The sequence below is a fragment of the Malaclemys terrapin genome, chromosome 4, assembly GCF_027887155.1.
Source record: "Malaclemys terrapin pileata isolate rMalTer1 chromosome 4, rMalTer1.hap1, whole genome shotgun sequence".
Taxonomy (NCBI): Eukaryota; Metazoa; Chordata; order Testudines; family Emydidae; genus Malaclemys; species Malaclemys terrapin.
In genome coordinates, this window is record NC_071508.1 from 14274753 (window position 1) to 14298315 (window position 23563).

A 23563-nucleotide genomic window follows, 5' to 3' on the forward strand; every position below is an offset into this window, starting at 1 on the left:
GCTCTGCATAGGAGAGCCTGCAAACAACTTGAAATGCAAATTCTCTAAATAAGGATTCAGATTTTTATTCAATTTATATAGCTTTTATTCACGGCAGATATTTCTACAAACTCTCCCCTGCCCTCCAGCATCCCAAAATAACTACGACTATACCTTTCATCTAGCTGCAGCACAGCAGCCTACATACTAAATTATGATAAAGCCAAAAATCTTGAGATGCAACATGGAAAGTGGGTTTTCAAAAATCAGCATACTGGATTTTAAACATAGCTTATAATCATTGCTCAAAATATAGCAAGGGACATATCGTGCCTACAATTTCCTAAATAGGAAAGAAAAATGTAAAATACAGTCTGCCTTTTCCTCAAACTACCAACCTACTAACAAGACGCGCATGGTGCTGGCTATCCTGCTATATACAATGCCTTCTAACAGCAATTGCGACCTACTTTCTGGCTAATGAAAAGTGTCAGCAGACAGATTCTGTAAGCTATTGCTCAAGAATGAAAAAGGGACCAAAGGAGGAGCAGATGAAATGATGTTTCAAGTCAAATCTTCTCTCTATTGGATGTGAAAAATTTTTTCCAGCTCCTTCCTATCCCAGGATAACCTGATCTAGTTCCTTTGTTATTAAAATGTCATAGTTTAAAAGGCAATAAGTCATCCACTATGGACAGAAAAGAAAGCATCCTTAGAATTCCTTGGAGTCCCTTTTATTATGAAAGGTATGGCCAGCGTGCAGTTACAACTTTATTTAATAGAAATGTGAATTTAAAAGAGAACGAATAGCAGTACAAATATATGTCATCAGGAGACAATGGACTATGAACTTTAGTGCAGCAGTTTATGTAGGCTGCTAGTTGGTAATGATGTCACAGACAAGCAGGTCTGATAGTTCCACCCATAGAAGACAGCGATACAAGCACACACACCTGTCATGGGTGAAGATAAACTAAAGGAGGATAAATACATTGCCCTATTCTGTCACAAGTTAAGATTGAAAGTATACTCTTCAACAGGAGTGTATCTCATATGAACCATATAACTAACATGACTATTGTTCTTCAGGAAGACTACTACAGGGCAGAGTCTAACGATGCCATATGATGAGTAGGAAGATGGTAACATGGCTCAAGAAGCAGCTGAGAGTCAGGCAGCTTGGGTTCTATTCCAAGCTCTTCCAGACACTATGTGGCATGCGGGGGAAAATCACTTACGGTCTGTGACTCAGTTTCCCCATATGTAAAATGGGGATAATACTATCCAATGTCACACGAATACTCAACTCACTAATGTTTGCCAAATGCTTTGAGCCCCTCTGATGGAAGGCTCTATAGAAGGGCAAGTACTATTATAACTTAAGTTATTGAGCTGATTCAGTACCAGCCTTTAACCAAAATTGTTCAGTAATTGGGAATGCCTGAGCTCCAAGTCATATAGCCATAGAACCATAGAATATCAGGGTTGGAAGGGACCTCAGATGATCATCTAGTCCAACCCCCTGTTCAAAGCAGGACCAATCCCCTGACAGATTTTTGCCCCAGATCCCTAAATGGTCCCCTCAAGGATTGAACTCACAATCCTGAGTTTAGCAGGCAAATGCTCAAACCACTGAGCTATCCCACACGCCCAAATATCATCCTTCCAATATCATTATTTATTGTTGGTTTAGTATGGACAATCCACTCAACACTGTACAAAACACAAAAAGATCAGTCCTGATTTCCAAGTTGCCATTAATTTTAATGGAAGATGCGTGTCAAAAACTGACAGATGGCTTTGAATATCTCAACCAATGCCTGTCCAGAAGAAGTTACAGCCTCAGAATATAGGACTGCATCCAACTTGTATGGAATTCTAGACACCAGATCTTTCTCAAAAATACCAAAAAAACCATAAAAATGAAGTTTGTTATTGCCCAAAAAGGTGACTGCAAAAGGTATATGGAAGGTTTTTACCATTTCAGTTCTTACATTCCCAAACACTCAAAAAGAACATACAAAAAAGCTCTATGCAAGAGAGAGAGACAAAAATAACCCCCCATCCCCACACACAGAGTTGCATGCTTCAATGAGTTCTTTATTACCTGCTTCCTTATAGTAGAGCTGCGTCTGCCACTGATCAGAAGCCCAGAACGGATCATCGGTTGAAGATGGAGAGGAAAGAACACAGGCAAATGTCAAGGTGACCACTGACAACCAAAATACTTGCTTGTATGGTATTTCAAAAACTGCACTCAGTCTTGGTGGGGAAAGGACCCAGATGTGGGAAACAATTTCAATGATCTACACTCTGTCAGTTCACAGGAACTTTGGAAAGACTAAGTGATTTAATATAAAAGCACGGTAATCCTGAAACTGGAACAGGGGAGCCCATTGCCTTAACACAAGCCTGTACTTAACCTCTTCCTTCCAACCATATGAAAATCCAGTATATAAACCCCTTCACTCTAAATCAAGTTGGTTATAATTTTCAGAGAGCACCTCTCCAAAGTAGGTCCCTTGTACTGGATGATTTAAAGCCACAGGGAGAGGGGGAGAAAAATGTAAATTGGTTTCCCTCTGTGCTGTTAATATAAGCATATTAATGCATTCTTTATAATAACCTGTGATAAAAAAAAATAAAAAATGGACACCAAATTAAACCATTTCCAAATAACAAGATCATGATTACAAATGGCTTCATAATTATTGTTTATGCAGGCGGATATTAGTGCCTGATCTGAAGGAGGTCTGAGCCTGCTCTGCTGAAAGTCCTTCCTTTTATATTATTTCTGGGGTTTAGAAATTTAGTTTTCTGTAAAACTGAATCACGGGAGATAAGGATAGAGAAAGCCTAATGGATCATTCAGCCCAACTGCCTGCCAGGACAGTTGACTGCGGAATTCTAAGTATGTCAATTTTATTGTGTTTAAGAATCACAATTATAGCGTTCATTTTGCAGATTTTTTTTTTTTTTTTTAAAGAATGAGCTGTAGTGAGAAAGCAAGAAAGCAGATTTCATGAGCTGTCACAGGCAGTGAGGTATATTTTAGACTATTGGTGAAAATGATTCTGATATTTAAAGTTGTTTCACAATGAATAATATTTTATTATTACAGATGTCAGACCCTAATTAGGACCTGTCAAGCTCTGCTTTACTGTGAGGAATGGGGAAAATGGAGTAAGGATTTCAGATCGGCAGTAATCACCCTCACTTTAAGAGGCCAGCGTGCTGCACAATCCCTGTGGCCAACACAGCCCCCCAAAACAAATTCAGAGTCACAGAACTGTTACATTTCACAGAAAGCCCCCCACCCTTCATGATGAGAGGCTGAGTTTCACATATTTGGGGACTTCTACGGCACCGTGATTGATACTTGGCCTCAGTTACAGCAAAATATTTATTCTTCATGGCCTCTCTGTGCTGCAATCCAATTCCATGTCAGGCCAGATGAGGTCAGCAGGGCAAGGAGAAGAAAACGCCTCTATGACCATTCTCTTCCCCCGCCCCCACCCTCCTATTAAGCAATCACAAGCACTTCAAGATGCTGCTTGGCTTCTTGTCTCTCCCCCCTCCCCCCACACACGTGAATAAATCCTGAAGAGTCCAGGGCCCCATCTAGGTTAGAAAAACGAGGTGTGTTTAGCAATATGGTGTTCGTGAACTTGGACATCATTTAGCATCTAGAGCAGACAAAGGCAATGGTGCTTAAAGATGGGTTGCTTAACAGGAAATTCGCAAACCCCACCTCATCTTCCTAATCTACACAGGTCCTGAATTGGTGACTGACTCCTTTTGTCAGCTGTCTTTTTGGAAGAGGCTCTTTTTTAAACAATGTTTATTTGAGCCACACCTACCTTGCAAGGGAGCAATCAGTCCTTTGACCTGTTAGGGAGACAAAGAAAGAAATATAAAGGCTTGCACCAGAGAACAGAAATGGGAAAACGCTTTTGACCAACATGCAGACCTTAATTTGGAAGCAGGGGAGAGGGGAGCGTGGGGAAGGGAGAACAACAGCTTTAAGGAGTGACAATGTGGCTGCTTCCCCCAAGAACTGCTGCTATTAAGATCATGCGAGCCCATCCCCGTTGGCAAGGCTACTCTGTGGCTGACCAGGAAATGCAGAAACCAGCTTCGGCTGCCTGAGGATTCTCTCTCTGGAAAGCATTGTATCTGAAAATTGGTTCCCGTGCACTCTAATTGTTGACTTTCACTGCCAAAAAACTAGCCTTCTCAACCTCTCCCTCCTCCTCCTTCCCAAGGGAGCTGGGGAGAGGGTTGTCAGGGAGGGGGGAGGAGGAGAGAGATTATACTTTATGAAACCACTTAGGAAGATTGAAAACATTCTCTGATTCGTTAGCCCACAGGCTTGACGTGCTAGCATTTAGCTATTTCAGGAGGCAGAGCTTTAATGATATTTTCCGCAATCATATTTGCAAAATCGTTCCATTAACTTTCATTCTGTTCGCAATCTGGGGACCAAGCTACCATGGCTGCTGCTGAGACAGGCAGCATTTTAAAATAGCACAGTAAGGAAAAAAGGAGACAATATTTGGCAAGTACCTTTGATAACCCAACATTCCAGGCCAGATCCTCAGGTGGCGTAAATCAACATCACAGCTATGCTGATTTACACCAGCTAATGATGAGGCTCTCCTTTCCCCTCCAGAGTTTAATGCCTCCCTGAACCTGGGAAGAAGAGAGTGAATAAAAAGGGCTAATTGTTGATTGCTGAGAATCAATAGAACACTTTGTGAGCAGCCACTTTCCCCTCCTTGCGTAAAAGCTCATTTAACCAAAATGGTGCATAATTTATAAAAATGTTATTCAGAACCAGAGTTCCTAACCATCTGTCCCAATGCCATCACGGAATATTCATACATATAAATTACACGGCTGTGGCAACATCAAGAGGCTCTTACATTACAGTGACAAATGTAGACAGTCAGAGACATAATTACTTGTCGAAAGGAAGACCTGCTGGTATTTTTATTACCAGAACTTGTCATCTTTAGATTAAGGTAATTTGCAAGAGGAGTGATAAAATGTAACCTAAAGGAAAAAAACAAAAAAATAGAAACATGTACTCCCCAGTGTCTGGAGAGATGCAGCTGCACATTGCATTTCAGTGGGCAAAACTTCCTAGAGAAAGACTGACGCAATGCATGAAAGGTTTTAGTATACCCACTCCCAGTTAAGTGACATTTTATAAATGGGGCTAGATGCTGAGCACCCAACTCTGTTTATCCCATTGATTTCCTTGCTTTGGATTGGAGGCATAATGCACCTCCGTTTCCTTTGATTTCACATATAACAGCAGGTTTTGTGTGTGCGATTTTTTTTTGTTTTTGTTTTTTTTAAAGTGGCTCTTGCTCACTCTGACATGCACCAGATCCCTTCACAAGCTCAGCTCCAAAGAAGTTTAAGCATTGCAAAGCAACCACAAACAGCAGGGGCCTCTAAATCTAGAGAGAGACAACCAACACATTAAACATTCCTCTTGCTCCTGCCTTCTGCCCCTCAGCTTGAGATCGGTTCAAGGGGCAGGCAGGTTAAGAGGAAAGAGGTCATGGTATGCAGGGGTCAGCTATGAACCAGGAATGTGATTAGTCACAGGGGCAGGTTGGGTGTCATTTGGAGATGCTTAGAGACAGAGGAAAAATGCTTTAAGGAAACAGCGTTTCTGATTCCCCTTCCTAGGACAGTTGTCGAGAGACAAGGGAATCTTAATATCCTTTCCTCACTTCCTACAGGTTTGGTCTGATTAACATGAAGCTCTTTTTTTTGTTGGGGGGGGGAGGGGGAGAAAACATTTTTATCCTGAAAGCAAACACTTTACAACCTGCGCGCTGTTTAAATTCTCATCCAGAAGACAACTTGCGCACTATAAACTTTGTGGCCTTCAATTCAGATACCTAGCAAAGAGGAGCAGGCCCTGCTATCATGTAAATGTAAGGTTCTAGGAGTCAGACTAGATATTGAGACTGCCAATCCATCCTCTCTGCAAATGCTGGTGGGGGAGGTTTGCATGAAGACATGGATGCATTGCTTGAGGTGTGTGTTTGGCCAGCAGTGGTGGGAACATTCAATCTTGACGGCTGCTTCGAGCCAAGTAGATGCGGGGGCAACACATTCTGTCTGCTCTGAAATTTCTATTTCCACGAATAAAGGTCATGTTCTGCATTAGCCTGGTTTGGATTGAACCTACAGAGGTGAAAAGCAGCTCATCTACCATGCAAACAAACCTTTCTACCACCCTAATGAGGCAATGCTTCTAAGATCAGCAGTAAACAGTAAATCACAAGATTTACCTCTGTTCGGATTATTAACGGAGGGGGGGGGCCCTGAGCGGGCACATGCTTCATTTAAACGAATAGATGAGGCACATTAGTACCTCATTAAGCATTTGCATTTGCCTTTCACAATTACTCAAGCACCCATATAGTGCTGCACCAAGTAAGCCGGAAAAAATACATTCATAAAACATGAATATGTCCGCTTAGCATTGGTAATCTAGGACAGTTACGCTCAGTCAGCTGACTAATTTAATAACTATAGATGACTGTCTAATGCAGTGACAAGCAGGTCCCAGACTCACTTTCTCCCAGTGTCTTCTGAAGAAGGTCATGCTTGGCCTGGAGCTTAGTAATCAGGTTCCTGCCTTCCAGGTACTCCTTCATTTTCTGTTGGGGTGAGAGAGAAAAGCGAGACCATCAAGGGGGTGTTTAGTTCTCAGATGACCACCTTTGGTCTGCTGGACTCTGCATACAGTTGTGAACTCTATAGCGAGAAGGATGAAATAAATCTACAGACGTATATCAGAGTCTCAGTCCATACCCCAGCAATCTGCCATCTCATTTCTCTTGCCCCAGTCTAGATACGGACTGACTCACAACTGAATGCTTGGCATGTCTGAGACATCTAAGTGGCCGTCTTACGCCCTGCTCTCCAGACAGAGAGAGGGACAGAAACGCACTTTCATCACGTCACCGACAACTGAATGAACAATCTGTTTTAACAAACTAAAAGGCTGCTACTGTGCTTATTCTCTCACTTAACCTCTCTCACCCCACTTTACTCGTCAGATACTGCATCTGCCTCTACTCTGGATACACAATAAGGAAAGGAAAAAACCCAACAAAGATGACATTTGCTCTGCTCATCTCAAGCTAAAATATCACAGACCATTCTCTATTTGTTTCTCTTGAGGTGGCTAGGTTTTCCCAGCTCTTCAGAAGAGATTTATAAACTGTTTCATCCCTTATTCTGGAGGACAATATATTTTTCTTCATTGCTAACATGCTGCAAGTGTACAGAGTGCTGTATAGAAGATCAGTGTCAAGTTTACAGTTGGAACAGGTTAAGCATTTATAATCTTTTGCTCAAATATTAGTGATGAACACAACTTTATCGTATAATACACTAAAACATTTAAAAAATGGAACCAATAGAAAGCGAGTTCAAGTGAAGCAATATCCTATGATAAATTATTCCAACTCTTGTCCTCATCTTACCTCATTTCTATCCACTGTCTTTCACTCTAGCTTTGTAGTGTCAAATTTAGACTAAGCTCCTTGAAATACACAGGGTGTCTTAATTTAAAGTGCTATTTTCCTCAGTTGGTCTTGTGTGGGTCATAACAATGGGCACGCTATAAATATATTTAAAGGGTGAGAAGAATCATGGAACAGGATATATAGACCGTATCAAGGGAAAGTAAAACTATTTAGGATCCCAGAAGCCCCAAGTTGTGGGTCCGCTGACTGTTCGTTTCTAGAGACAAGTCATTCACAAAGATTGGCATTTGGGTTTTAATTAGTGGCCAAAAATCAGGATGCTGCTCCTGACTCTGAACTGGAGTAGGAATTTCATCAAAACTAAGTCTCTTGGGAGACTCGCAGCAAACAACCGGCTTTGTTGAGGGCTGGTACATCAACAGCTTTGGTCCTGGATAAAAGTAGTGAGTGGCAAAATACATTAAAAATTAAAGTTAACCAAACATTTCAGAACCTTCAAAAGAACCTTGTACCAAAGTTTAGTGCTGACTGGAGATTTCCTCCCAGAATCTGTCCAAATTGATTCCAAGCATAGGCTGCTTCTTGCATTCTAATTTTTAAAAAAAAAAAAAAAAACTGAAAGAGTCGCATCCATCTATTCAGATCTAGACAATTTCACTCAAGTTTTGACAGACCAGGTTGGGGTTTCGTCCCTGCGTACCTCATGCAAAACGGCCAAATGATATTGCATTTCATGCTCCAGGGAGTTGGGATGGGAGATAAGTCTGATTCTGAAAGGTGTTGAGCTCCCTCAACTCTGACAGAAGTCAAGGAGAGCTGAATAGGCGCAAAACATTACAAGATGTGGCCAATGGGTAAATCAAAAGTTTAAAGACCCACAAATAAACTTGCTTCCCCAGAGACCTACGCTTCTTTCTGAAGTATAGACAGAGTAAGACTATGTCATTCTTGCTTTACTTCTGTATTCACTATCTCCTGGCACCTTCTGACATAATTATAATGAACACCCAGTAGAAACTGGATTTTCATTGTTATTCAGGTCAAAAACCAAATGCAGGTGTTTTCCTTTGTCCAACGTATAGTTTATTGGTTTTATTTTTATATTTGTAATTATTGTTGTGGTGAGGCGGGGAGGAGGGAATTGGGTCAGAGGCTTTTTACATTTCAACTTACAGCAAGGAACTAAGCTGTATATTTGAAAAAATAAAGTGAATTCAAAATTTCCCACCAGGATTACTAGTTTGCTTCCCCCACCCCTTACCCCGCAGCTTAAAAAAACTGTATGTTTTGTTCTGGGAAGAGATACCGGATTGGCAACACTACATACTGAACTCCTATTTTTCCATGGACCAAGTACACAAAGGACAACGGCAAGCCAACGTTTGCTCACACTGGCCTGTGAAGATACCATTCCCCTCAGGGAAGGACCACCTCTAGGTGTAAGGACCATTCAGTCTCCATGACCTCTTCGCTTCTTGACCTCTAGGCTGAGAGAGCCAACAAGAGCGCTAATCCATTATGTGGGGTGGTTTGCATGTCCACTAGGAGCTGAAATGAAAGCACCCAAGAGCTACAGATTTTAAACTACCACCATTCTGGATGACAGCAGAATCAGTGACATGGCTGTGATATGTTCTCCCCCACTACCAATCCACTGAGCCATCCGGTTCCCCCACAGCTGATGTGACAGTTCTATTCCTTCTAGTTAGGCAGAACATTGGAAATGTGTACACATTTTTTGGCATATGGAACACAAAAGAAAAACCAACAAATCAAACACACCTTCTTTTAATTCCATAATATAAAACTAAAGTGTGTAATGAAGTTTCATCTTTGTTCTTGTGACAAAATGCTTCAGTTACTGTCTCATGGTTTATGAACCACCTTGATGGAATTGCATTATTGTATTTCTTGGCTGCATCTCTTTGCATATTGATGAAGAATGTAGAAGAATGCCATTTGTAGGGAGGCACAGATAGTATTAAAGAATCACTGACTCCTAATGGCAAAATTGATAAATATCCTCGTTAGACACAATTCTGCTTTAACATGCAATTTTCGCCTCTTTATCCTATTTATTATTCAGCTAAGGATATTAAATACTGATATGGATAGGCCACACGGACGGTTATTTGCATGAAAATAGGATCCATTTCTCTCTGAAATTCTATCTGGTCTTCTGCTTATTCCTTACTTAATGCCAGGCTCTTAACCGTCTGGTATCAGCATTCTTCATACCAGCTAATTATGATATTACCTAACACATTATATATTAAATTAGCAGTACAAGTTCATGACTTTCTAATAGACAAACACTGTTTGCATGAGAGTATCTCCAGTTACCAAACAAACACACCACACAGAACACTGTGGTCAAAGGGAATGAGAAAAACTCCTGAACAAACCATCTAAAGCCCTCTGTAACGAATGGATTTTAAGAAACATCTCCCATGAAACATCAGCAGATCTTGGAGGGGGGAGGGAGGGGGAGACTTAAAATAATGAGAAATTGAAGATCAAAATGAAGATTCAGTCTGTCTGTAAAGTCAGTCACTGAGATGTGGGAGAACAAGATGCCAAAGCATTCCTTGGCTAGGTTGTGCAGTGATTAGAGAAACCTTTTGTTGCAGGACTGGTCAGAGGTCACTGGTTTACTTCCTGCTGTCAGTCAAGATCCCATTAAAACAAATAACCATTTGATGAGGTACGAGATTGCCCTGCTGGATCCCATTTGACCATGAATCCTTGCTCCTGAAGAGCTGCACATAGACACTCAGACTTTAAGGCCAGAAGGGACCATCATGATCTATGTATATATGCCCCATATATCTGCCATACAGAGGTCCATGAAATGAGGAGAAAGGTGTCCTTCCTTTACACGAGTCTGTTCTGTACCTTGAAACATCTACATATTTTGGTTCTCCTTCTCCTCTAACAGTACTGTATCCACCATGGCTTTGTCCTAGTTCTCATTGCTGGTCACACCCACTCTTGTAATAGACCCATAACCTCTGGCTGAGCTATTGAAGTCCTCAAATGAGGATTTAAAGACTTCAGGTTATAAAGAATCCACCGTTTACACTAGTTTAAACCTCATGCTGTGGAGAAGGCAGACAGGCCACAATCTGAAAGAACAGCTTTAAAAACAGCCATACTATCTAAGGCATGCAATTAAAGCAGAGCTGAAGGTGGCCTGCACTTGACGGATATTTCTGTAAAACCCAGGGTGCTCCATATGCAACACCGGAGGTGCCATCTCATGAAGGAAACAAAACTTTTCTCCTGGCCAACTGAGGTCATTACAATAACTTATGAGTAAAGGAGGTGGGGTTTAGCTCCAGCCTCATGGCTAAAGCAGAATTTGAGCAATGCTACCTGAAAATTCCCCCTTGCAATATGACACACTCATCACTATTTAGGATAGCAAGTGATGAATGTCACATACTACCCTAAATCCGCGTGGTGCCATGCTGAACTGCCTTGTTTTATTTCAGAGGTGGCCGCACTTCAGAGGCGAGAAAAGATTCCTGTATATAGAGCTTATCAAACACTCAGGGTTCCAGAGAAATACATGATGCGTTTCTCTGACATTTATTCTTGTCTCTGAGGCTGTGAGGTGTCTCTGTGAGTTACATTAGGAACACTGTGCCCAATGCAGAGTTCTCCTATTGCTGCTACAAAGAAAACAATGGTTTCTACTGACTACTGGTATTTCATATCCTCTTCATACTACACTAAATCCACCTTCCGGAGCCTGCCACCTCCCAGGAGTGCACACAAAATAAAAAGGATGTCCATTTAAAATCAAACCTGCAGGTTTTTCTTGACAAATTATGAAGATCCAGCAGCATTCGGTTTCAAACAGCAAAAACCAAACACAAAAGTATGCGTGATCTCCAGACGATTTAATTTCTGGCCTGGATTTAATTTAAGTACAATCAGACGCAAGAGGACAAAGAAAGACGGCAGTCACAATACAATTTCCATATTGCAAAGACCTCAGAAAGGAGGCTCTGTTAACTAGTAACAGTGTACGCATTGCAATGGATGTCTTCCCCACATCCACGCACCTTTAATACCCTCCCCCACTCCGAGCCTGTTCAAATTTTTCCAGCAGGAAGCAGCTGTCAGGTGGAATGCATAATAGAGCAAAGTGTAAACTAGAGTACATCTTCCTGCTTTGCTGCCAAGGCAGACCGTTATGCTTTCGAGACTATATGGAAATAGTTTGTCACATGCCCCATATCCTTGGCTCCATCTCAAATCTGGGCAGAGCAACTTATTTTTTTATTTTTTAAAAACAACATCAACGTGGATGCCATCAGCACAATTAGCAATGTTCCCAGAATGCAATGAGTAAATCAGATCATCACACCACTGTGCTAATGGTAGTGATTAAAAGAGAACGAGTGGTACATTGACAGAAGCAGCATGACATTTCTGTAAAATTAATTATCGATGAAATTAGAAATACTTACTCATGTCATGAGTTTTGTCAAATTTTATTAAATTCATTTTTGTAAAGCACTTCGAAGAGAGCAAGCATTGTAGTGTTGCTTAATATTATTTTTAAAACAATTATAATTAACTATAAAGCCAAAATTAATCCCCATTTTACAGATGGGAAAATGGAGTCATTCTCCTTCCTTCCTATCCTTTGCAGACTATTAAATTTAAACTTGTTTTCTGAACGCAATCCCTCTTAGATATTGTACTTACCACCACAGTATATGAATGCTGAAAAGTTCAAAAGCAAACAGCATGGTATGTAAATACTGATTTGGAACCAAGGATTATGTTGATACTTAAAGTTGTTTCTTGTTATCTTCCAGTGAGCATTGTGCATGTGCATGTGTGTATATATACGTGCGTGCGCACACACAGTGCATGTGTGTATATGCATCACATTTGAGCTGCAATACAGAAGTGTATGAAATGAGAGGAGATAGGCCTCTTTCCTTTACAGGGGTCTGTTCTGTACCTTAAAAGGTCTGTGTATTTTGGTTCTCTCTCTTTCCTAACAATACTGCCTTTACCATGGCTTTATCTTAGTTCTCATTAATGCTGTTCAGCTCATATCTATGTATGAGGAAACAACCAATCTTTACAGATTCAAAGTCTGGAATTCTTAAGGATATTTATAAGTCTGTCCAATAAAAAAAAAAATCAATAAAGTATCTGATTTGACTGTTTACAGGGTCCTTCATACATCAGCCTCATTCAGTTCCCAGTTATTTTATCATGGTTGCATATGACATGATAAATAGCACCTTCATTTCTCAGAGACAGCCCTACAATCCTTCTGGGACTACACTGGTCTGGCTGCATGGGAGCAGGATATTAACACTACGAAATGGAAAAGTACCCTGCATAGATAAAAATCACAGTAAACTAACCCTATGTGCACGTGCATATTTGCACATAGAGCATCTGCTCTCTCTAGAGGGAATACCTGAAATTTAAAATATCGTTTTTCTAGTTCCATAATCACAAGCAGGCTCGTCAATTGCTTCTTAATTGTATCAATTCACCTGCCCACTTTTTTTGCTAACTGACAGTTTCACCTTAGAAGAATACTTTTACATTTAATGCATTATTTTTAAGCATTTGGAGTGCTTTTCTAAGGAATGATAGGTTTATCGGAGAGTTTACTATTAGACTAGACCTGGCAAAAACCATCCTGTCAGCCAATGTAATTTGCACAGAGCTTCACAATTTTAATAAGCAACACCATTCTCATAAGAGGAATGAATCGGAAAGCTTTAAATATAGCAGTAGGCTCTCAAAAGGGGTCAGAGTAATGAATTTTACAGGTCTGGTTTTCATCTGCTTTTTGGAAGAATATATTTTGAAAATATTAAATGATGCAGCAGCTCAACATAAGTGATCACAACTCAGGGGGAAAAAATACATGCTGGTCTGAAAGGTAGTAAACCTAGAAGAAACTTGGAATTTTCCCTTCACAATTTTAAGCTCTGTCCTTTCAGCTCCAGTGTAGGCAGATGAGAGAGACCAGATTTTACCACCTGGCCATATTACAATCCAAACACTAAATTCTATTCAGTAGACAAAGTACTTGTATGTCTTTTTTAAACAAAAAAAAAAAAAAAAAAAAAAAAAAATCTAAAAACAAAGTTTCATTATTTGTTTTTTTTTTTTTTTTTTTTTAAAAACAAACCCAGCTCTGGCTGCAGCAAGAATAAATGAGGAACACTCTAATTTTCCCTTCTCGTGGATCTACAATACATCATTTTGTCAGGAACAGTGCAAGTTCCTGATTATGGATCTAATGCCCTGATCCTGCAACTGCAGCATGCAGGCCACCCACTGCACCTATGCAGAGTTGCCATGACCTCATGGGCCTCCGTTGGTTGCTCTCTGTCCACATGCTACTGGACTGGAGCCTATAGTATGATGCTGGGGTTGAGAAAAGAGTAACAACTAAGCCACAGTGGCATTTTCTGTATTAGCAACAAAGCAAATCAAAGTTGTCAGTGTTTACCTACTGGGAGAAGGCACAAGTATAGCTAAAATCATTAAGCATGTGTTATCAAAGTTTAAAAATCATTAAAATACTGTCCCTTTAAATTCTTTCAAACTAAGACTAACCCAGGGCGCTCTCTGTTCCATTTTAATTTCCTCTGTGAAGTGTAAACTTGATAATAAGCAGTTTCAGAAAGTTTCTCCTAGTTTCAGGAAGAGCTATCCAACATTAAGAAGTAGATTCAAATGGCTTCCTATAAAAATTAAAATTGTCCCTGGAGATTAAATAGGAAAACTCAAGAGAACAAGAATACGGTCATGGATGTCTATAAGGGGGCAATGAATGCAGCATCTCAAATGTTCCTGAGAGCTTCTTGTCATTGTGAACACCTTGCAAGTCAAATCCCTTACCGTGAAGTAGAACTGCTCCGTCTCCTGCTGATTGGCCCGTCTCTTGGCAATGCTTGGCTTGCTCATGAAAGTTTCAGAGACTGTGGATTTGACGGATTCCATGGAGTTGCTATACTGGAAGCAGTCAGAGACATCAAAGTCCTCAATTGTGACTATGTCTTGGATTGTCTGCAGTGTAGCTTCCATAGTTTTCTTAACCTGCCTCAGCAAGGACAAAGAGGAGTTAAAATAAATAAAGATGAGAATCAGCAGGTGAAAAACAGGGGATCAGTGTCCCAGAACATTTTATTAATAAACTGATATGACTGCCTTTGAGTCCTATGGGCCGTAACCACAGTACAAGCTCTGCTAATTAACAGAGCACAGTCCACGTAAACAACCGGCTAGCAGCAAAATAAATCTGCATTGCTGTATGCTGTACAAACCCTGTGGTAAGGAAAAGGTTATTCCAGTGCCCTGGTGTGGGGGAAATAGGGGAATCTGCCCATATAGCAAAGAGAAGTGTTGGGGGGAATCGTGGAAGGCTCAGAATCATTTTATTCCTGTCACTTGGGGCTTCAAAACAAAAAACACACTGCATTAAAATAAGACCTCCTTGTAATTTGCCAAGTCTTTTACTGAAGGTGTCTTCCTTGCTTGGGGCCTATGAAGGAACCGCACAAACAGGATGATAAATTGCAGGGGGGTTGGAGGTGTGCATTGGATATTCTGAGGGGCTCCCCATGCAATGCCATCCATTTAATCCTTTCAGGTCAAAGAGACTGAGAAGGATACTAGACCTTGATGGGATGAATGCTTAGGGCTAGGGAGGGAGGGAAAGAGGCAGCACAGAAAAGGGGGAGCGCCTCACTGTGCTGATATGATCCAAAGGCTGATTTCCCCCATCTCCTTTTCAAAAGAGATTCACTTTATCTTTAAAAAAAAAAAAAAACACTGTTCGATTCCTCCCTGCCTTGCACGGTCATCTACATCTGTGCACAGTGAACTAACAGACCTCAGGCAGTGAAGGAGTAGGTGCCAAATGTGTAGCCACCCAACTTGGCAAGAGCCGAATTGCTATTTACAACAGGTACCAGAACCTGCCCTTCTACACAGGCACAACAAATTTAACCAATTCACCACAAACACCCCACAGTAAGGACTGAAGGAATCTCACTCTTCCTCCATTTTTTTCATACCTACCCATTTCCCATCTGCTGGCATTTAAGTGTCACTGTCTGAAATAGCAGACAATGGAAGGAGAAAAGATATACTTCATTTACAGAATCTGATAGCGAGGTATGTGACTTATTGATCACAAGAACGGAAACCTGATGGTGTGTTCTTCCACAATGAAATCAGCTTAGTACCATTACTTAATTACTGTCCGCCCCGCGCCATCTATACCCAAATGGACAGGAGATGGACTTGAATATCAGAAAGTAATACCTTATTATAGTTTCTATTTTTTTTTAAGGAAGGGAAGATGATGTCTGTCTGTATCTGTACGAGAAACAGGTGGGAGTTGTCCAACTCCCACCTGTTTCTCGTATTTTTTTTTAAGTAACTGAAAATAGGTATTTCAAGTACCATCTTTTTTTTTCCTGATTAAGAGTATAGTATCAATATTGCACACACAAATCTAATAACTGCCATGTAAACACTTTATTCTCTAGTATCTTATTCTTTAGATTGCAAAACTTAAAATACGAATTAAAAAACCCACTAATGCATAGGTACAGATGTGCAATCTTATTTGTCTGTTTTTAATCTATGCACAGTTTTTAACACATTTGTAAAGACTTCTGTGGCCAGACAAGTAAACAAGGGACTGAGACTTTAAAAAAACAGCAGCAGCAAATGCTTCTATATTTGTAGAAAAGAGCGAAGACATTCTCCAATATAGACTAGCATCTTGTTTCACATGGGAGAAATATTCCAGTACCTGCCAGCAAATATTAGTAAAACTAGGCTGAATACAAAGAAACATGTTGAACAGTAGCTGTAAGGGATAAATTTGTAGTATAGATTTGTTTTATAAACCATGAGAAGAAAGAACTGTATTAAATCAGAGTCTATTGTTTACCTGAGAGCTAAACATTCAAGTGAAACAAAAATTAGGACTTGCTTGAGGTTTATTTATTTTTTTTTTAAAAACAAGATCGATCATTGATCCTTTGCTATTCAGGTGTGGCTTCCTGAGACATGGCCACGCCTAGCAATTCAGATTGAGAAAAAGGATAACACTGGATTTGTTTTTGAAATTTCTGCCCCATGCAAAGCTGCTGGGAAGGAAAGTCAGGGATACAGACTAAAACACTGAAGCCCTCTGCTGCCTCCTTCCACATCTTCCTACACAGGTCAGCGCAAGCAGGCTTATTGAGATGAGGTACTCCCTTGTCCCTGGGCGGTGTAAGATTCTAATATTGCAAATGCTGCAAGCGGTTTTTTGGTTGGTTTGTTAGCTCACCTCTTCATTTTCAATCTTGAGTGTAGATAATCTAGACTGCAGCTGCTGGCATCTCTGCACCAACTCACTCTGGACTGGCTGCTGGGCACACAGTTGTGACACCTGCAAAAAAGAAGCCCCCTTGATAGAGCCACAGTACATTCAATACCCAAGAAAATCATAATTATTGTGTTACGGTATTAAACAGTCCAACGATAGTGATCGTTTTAGTGCTTGAGAAGTCTCTGAATTTAAGCCAAAACAAATCAAAGCTAAGCCCCATGTTTTACTGAATTACAATCCCCTGCCCCTAAAGTCAAACAAAATAGGAGAGAGAGAAAGAAAAAAGACAAGGAAGAATTGAGTAAGAGAAACAAGAGTCACTTTCAATGAGCTAATCCTGAAACATCTGACTTGCACTAGAGACCACAGGCTGAACAGAACCCAGAGACTTCAATGGGATCTATGTCAGCTTATGGCAGGGAAGAATTTGGTCTAACAAGTCAAGTACTTTGTGAAGGGAAAAAGCAGGCTTTTGGCTTGTCCACTTGGGGTAGCTATTATTCCCCATGGCTACAGGAAGGATTACACCTGTTTGCTATGTGACCGGTGGGCAAGCACCTTTTTACATAAACACTGGGCTCTCTCAGTACTGGTGAGAATGCTCACGTCTCACAGCACACAGCAGCCATGCGCTTTGGTAAGAATAAACTGCTGATATCATGGCAGAAAGCTACAATCTGTTAAGGCTCAAGTTGCCAACCAACCTTTCCCCCCGCCCCCCCAAAGTAAATTTCATACATACAAGAACCACCTCAACAATCCTAGGAGAGCTATACAAACCTTCCTACAGACATAACACAGCAAGTCAGCGGGACATCAGCAAGTCTCATGACTAGGGATATGTTGGGGGGATGAATATGTGGGACTAGAAGCCGAGTTGGCTGGGTGGGAGCAGTCCTTTTTACTATCCTAGCGACACTAATCTGTGCATGAGTATAGAATAAAAAGGCCACTTTCCAACTCAGGGTTTTCACATGTTCCCTGCCCTCCATTCCACCACTTAAGAAGAAAGAGAGACAGCCTTACGCTGTGTCTATATGTCTAGGAATGAAAGAGCACACTGGCCATCAGGAAGCATCTCTCTAGCCTTTCCTCATGTTCGCTAGGATAATCCAGACATCCAGCCAACTGACCTATGTTGTTACACTGCATGCAAATGCCATTTAGATTTGTGAGCTGGCTTCAGTTGGCTCCCAAACATGGCTCCCAGATATGCAGACACAACCGATAAAGCTGCCGAGCAATACATTTTCATTGCCAAAAATGAAAATCCTTCGACTGCCCTTGTGTCACCATAAAATGTGTGAAGCACCACAAACCATTTGTGCTCCAGGACTACACAATCAAATGCGTCATAAAACTACATATTAAATTGCTTGTCTTTCTATTTTTCTTCAGACAGTGGCAGGGCTCTAGGAATCAGTTTAGATAGCAAAGGTTAATGACTCTGAATACTGGCTACTTTCTGCAGCGTAGATTTTCTTCCAATTAGCTCCTCTAATAAAAAGGGGCTCCATATAAGGGTACAATATTCTTCCACTGGAATATTAGCAAGCAAGAGCTCTGCAATTCAGTCTTAGAAATGGGGTGTCAGAGGGGAGAGAAAGTGATCAAGTTGATATTTCAAGTTGATATCTCTGCCCTCTCTTGTTGCACCCTCCAAAAACCTATGTAACTGGAAAGCACCAGTGGTGTGTCTGTGCAAACAGCTGAGGGCAATGTGGCTGCAGAAGCAGAGCTGGGCTCTGTATGGGATGATTAAATCCTTCAGATGTTACTTCAGTCTTCTAATTTGAGAGTCCTTGTCTGGTAGAAGATGCATGGATGGGAAGGGAACAATGGCGTTTCTCCATCTTTAGGATCACAGCTATTTGGCTGCTTTCCTTTTCAGTTGGTTTCTTACTCAAAATGAGTCAATTGCAGGCTACAGAAATCCATGCCACGACTTATATTTTCCTACTGTGTCCCTTTTCCAAGGCCTCCCCCTCAACTCCCAAGTGGGAATCAAACAGGTGGCCTTTTTGAGGAGGCTGCCGTAAGCGCAGTGTATGGATAGCTGAAGAAGCTGCTTATGGAAGTTGCATTGTCCACATCTCATCCTGAGTAGCAGTTTTCCCTCCCACCTATATACAAGACTCCACAGAGAGGTTACAGTCCATGTCACTTACCTACCTAGCCAACACTGTCCTGTAACAATACAGTCTCAAGGCCATTCTTCCACGCTAACTCCAGCCCCGTGACCCAGAGTACACGCCCCTGAGCCCTAACAGCAGGGAAGTTTTGTTTTACTACAAATCTAATCCTTTCAATATAATTCAATGGGATGGAGATTTCTGTGTATGTTTACAGAGCTGGAGCAGAGGGAGATAAACTGACCATGTCACCCATGTGGGGCTGAAACTCAAACTTCATGGGTGGGCAGAAGACGTTGTTGTACATCTCCATGAGGCGCTGCTTGTCACTGTTGGCATCCAAGTTCTCCACTGCATTCTCAATGGCATCCAGGCCCTCATGCTTCGACTGTTCCAGGTTCAGCTCTGCAGACAGGAAAGTCCTGAGGGCTCTGTTGAGGCTGGCATGGTATCCCAGATCACAGCACTGCTGGAAAACAGACACCAGGCTATGTGAATAAAAAGGCTAAAACTGAATGGTCCCTGGGTAAGGACAAGCGTAGCAGAAAGCAAATCATGGGTACTAAGTGGTACTCTTATGATGGACACTGTCATCTCACCCCAAAGCAGAGGTCTTGACCACTTGTTCTCAGAGATCTCATGATCCATTGTGTAAGAAGAGGGCTGTTAAACACAAGACAGTCAAATTCCAACTCTGGTATTACAAACTGCCTCCCTAACATCCCCCTACAGTTTCAACTGGATACATTCGTCCTCATTGACTGTCCTAAATTGTGCTGGAGTGTCGCTGTGTGCTGTTAAAAGCCTGCCACATTCCACCCCAGAAATGGATGATTTCAATTATGGATTCCTATATATCCCTTACCGAGCTCACAGAGGCAATTGGCTGCTACTGGAAGCACTCTGAAATCCTTGGACAAGGGCACTCTATGCAAGTATTCTAAACCTACTGAGCACTATTTTTCACATTGATCTTGGAGGAGCGATAAGCTGGTGTCAGTTGAGCATGCAGACAACAGATCAGGACACACATTACAAATATTTTCAGGGGCTCATCTTAATATGCTTTCCACAGAGGCATTCCTAAAAATACCAGGAAGCCCAGTTTTCATAGACAGAGGATGTCTAAATTTTGCATTTAGCTGCTCAAATCACTACCTGGGCAAATGAGAGGGTATTAACACATCTAAATGCCACCTGGCTCAGAGGATCAATTTGTCGCATTTCTAGCCGTCATAGCTTACCCTGGGTAACTATGAGACAAAGGCCAAATGACTTCTGCCATGCTAGAAGGGCAACAGTGGCCCTCAAAATGCATGGCTGGGATGGTTTCATTGCTAGGGTGAGACAAAGTGAACAAAAACCTTCAGGTAAAAAGATCACAGTCAAGCTTTTACTGGCTATTACTAACATTAGCATGACATCACTGGAAGCCAATCAATCAGGCAGGCTCATCTGCACCCAGCTTCCACAGCCAACTCTTAATATTTCATAAGGAAGAGAAGCTCTTTTCATTACTTGATCAGAAAGCCTGAATTTTACAGATATGTAATAAATAGAGCTAGAGAAATGTCCATCTTCCAGGAACTGCAAGTGAAATTAAATATGCGAGGAGAATATCCAAGAAGAAAGAGCCCATCTGCTTGATTGCTATGCTGCTCTGTAAGCAAAAATCACAGCATCTCCTCCTCCTCCCCCATCATTTGGGTCTCATCACTGTCCTATTGTAAGTAAATGCCTTCAAAAAGAGAAAGACACCCAGACCCTGCCCCTCCCCTGCTTTTTACAAGACTTCTGCCACAGAATGCTACTACATGCCCGGGTATTGTGCCAATGGACTTTAGCAGGTGTGGAGCTCTTGTAAAGGAACAACAGTCGCTGGCTTAACTGGAGACAGAGAATTAAAGGACATTAAATTCAATCAGGAAGAACAAAAACCCCAAGAACAAAAACAAAAGCTGCTTGATGGAGCATTTGCACGTGCGGGGACATTCTCTGGTAAAGAGCCATGCAAGCTATTGCTGCTCCACAGGCACATTAAAATTCCATGTCCCATGCAGCAAAATTTGAGAGAAGTCAGATTCAGTTGGACCAACAGTCCAATGAGGAGGATCTGCTCAGACTGTTTACAGAGACTAATGCTCATTTTGCTTAAAATGTGGGTCAATCTACCACAGAGCCTAGATACACTGACAAGTTCATCTCCAGTGCTGGTGCCCATTTTTCAAATTACACCAAGATACATGTGCATCTGAGAGGATAGCTGAGCTTATGTCAAAAGGATTCATTCATGAGATAGGAGAGTAAAATAAGATTTAATATTTCATAGCCCACCTCCAGGAGAAACCAGGAAGATTAGATTAAGACAGCAACTTCTTTCTGCTTTCCTTTATAGAAGCTGGTGGCTGAGAACATTTTCAGTCCTCTCTGTCACTAACATTTTAGATCGTCCAGCATATCATATTTATAAGTGTGTCAGTCTCACTGGCCTTTTCTGGGTTACATAAATGTTTGATGGAAACATTCTCCAAGGAAATCAATTTTTTATAAGAATTTAATGATAGCTCATCCAAATTCATTTCTCAACATGACAGCTGATTAACCCTTTGCCAGCAAGTAGCCTTTAAACAAACCCAGAATACAAAGTCGAGGAAAATAACTGTTTTAAAACTCAAGTTTGTTTCTTTTTTGGGCGGGGGGGGGGGGGAATGGAGGGAGCTTGTGTTATTTTGGGGTGGGATGCAAGGGAAAAGGAAAGCTTGAGCTCTTGTTGGGACAGCAGAAATCTGTTTATTCCCAGGATTGCAAAGGCACCCTAAAGGCACAAGTGCCAGACACACTCACTCACACATCCCCTGACTTCATTCCTTTTTCAGCCTTAGTGGTCCACTGGCTTTTTTGAGAGAAAATACAGATTGCAGAAGGGTCTCAAAGGTGGCTCAAAATGGACTTCTCTCTTAAGATCAATTTTTCGATTAGTGCAATAATTTCATTAACACAAGGATCTGCCTCAGTCACCAGAGTCGGGAAACAGAACCAGTGACGAATGTCTGGGACAACACACTGTTTTTAACTCACCACTATTTCCATTGAGGATATTGTAGGTGTTTCAGGGTTGGTTTTCAGATCCTGTTTGTATTTAAATCAGACCCTCAATAATACCTCAACAGGGTTTTACCATTGGTAGGTTTAAGTGTCTTATTAACAGTTGCCATTTACAAGTGTCATTGTTAGACTGGGAGTACACTTAGCTCTATTTCCAGCTTTGTCACTGATTCACTGAGTGAACCATCAAGTCCCTTTACCTGTGTGACTGTTTCCCCCTCTGAAAAAAATTGAGCTGACAGTGCTTACCAGTCCTTGTAATGCACTGGGTTGGGGGGGGATCTACAGATAAATGCTCTATACACTCTTAAGTATGCACTTTGCACAGTTAATCAAATGGCTAAAGGGTTAACTATGTCATTGTGCATGAACATGGCCAGAACTGTAGCCATGTGACCTACTGTGGTCTGTCAAGGAACGGTAAAAAAGAATTAAGCATTGCTGAAACTTTTGTTCTTCCTTGCACCTGTGTATAGTCTGGAGACAGCTGTACCAGCAGAGCAGCCAGACAAGTCCTGCCAGCTAAACCGCTATAAACTCCTTGGGATCTCCTTGGTGTTTAAAGGAGAGTTAAGGATTTATCAAGGAAATCTAAGTGGTTTCTGTGAGATTTTTCACTACACATACCTCATAGGAAGCATATTAAGAACTAGCAGTCTGTTGGCTGAGTGCTTTACAATAATTTGTTATAAACTAGAACTGGAAGTTTCAAAAGGAATTTGAGAATATTAGGTGTTCAAATCCCATTGGACTTCAATGGGAACTGGGTGTCCAACTCCCTTAACCTCCTTTAGAACACCCAGAAAGTAGTAATTTTCTATAAAGTCAAGAAGCTGTAATACAAATCCAAGTCAATTTTTTTTTTTAAATATGTCAGGTACAAATCCCTCAAAAGACAGGGGTTATAGTGGAAATGTTGGATGTCCCACCAATACAACAGCATTGCCATGATGCATCACACAGCACGACAGCCCTCCTTTTAATAGTTACAGCTGCATCTCCAAATAAAAAAAGATTTTAAAAGGTCTTGGTATAGAGAGTCTTGATCTGCAGAGGAAAGAGCAATAAGAATCTCAAATACTTGAACCTTGCAGCACACTGAGCATGGCTAGTCTGACTTTACAACTGGCTGAATAATGACCAGTGGAGAGTGATCAGAGATGAGGAATTAATTCTCTTGTTCAAACCCCCACCTCACCCGCTGCACCCACCCACATAGCTTCCTCCAAACAACTTCCCCCAGGGCTCAGCAAAGATGGTTTTAACATCGATTACAGGGAAATATTAGGGTTGTCATCAAGAAATGGAACAAAGTGGGATCCAATAGCAATCAATGACTGGATGTGCAGAACTAATTCAATGCAGCTCATGCCTGTGAGGTGCGGCGGGGCACTCACACTAGAGGAAAACATTATCAACACTAGCTCTGAAAGACTGGGACC

General features: G+C 41.3%; 1 protein-coding gene across 5 annotated transcripts in view; it reads right to left on the minus strand.

Moving 5' to 3' along the window:
- SRGAP2 (SLIT-ROBO Rho GTPase activating protein 2) overlaps window positions 1–23563 on the minus strand; it is a 209876-nt gene that overhangs the window by 38499 nt on the left and 147814 nt on the right. For 4 of the 5 annotated variants that reach the window (XM_054025839.1, XM_054025840.1, XM_054025843.1 and 1 more), the window contains 6 exons: window positions 19261–19485; window positions 16843–16944; window positions 14394–14591; window positions 6581–6665; window positions 3840–3867; window positions 2087–2117 (listed from right to left, as the gene is read on the minus strand). In XM_054025839.1, the coding sequence (XP_053881814.1) occupies window positions 2087–2117; window positions 3840–3867; window positions 6581–6665; window positions 14394–14591; window positions 16843–16944; window positions 19261–19485 (669 nt within the window). The remainder of the gene's footprint in view (window positions 1–2086; window positions 2118–3839; window positions 3868–6580; window positions 6666–14393; window positions 14592–16842; window positions 16945–19260; window positions 19486–23563) is intronic. The other variant, XM_054025841.1, reaches the window with a different exon arrangement.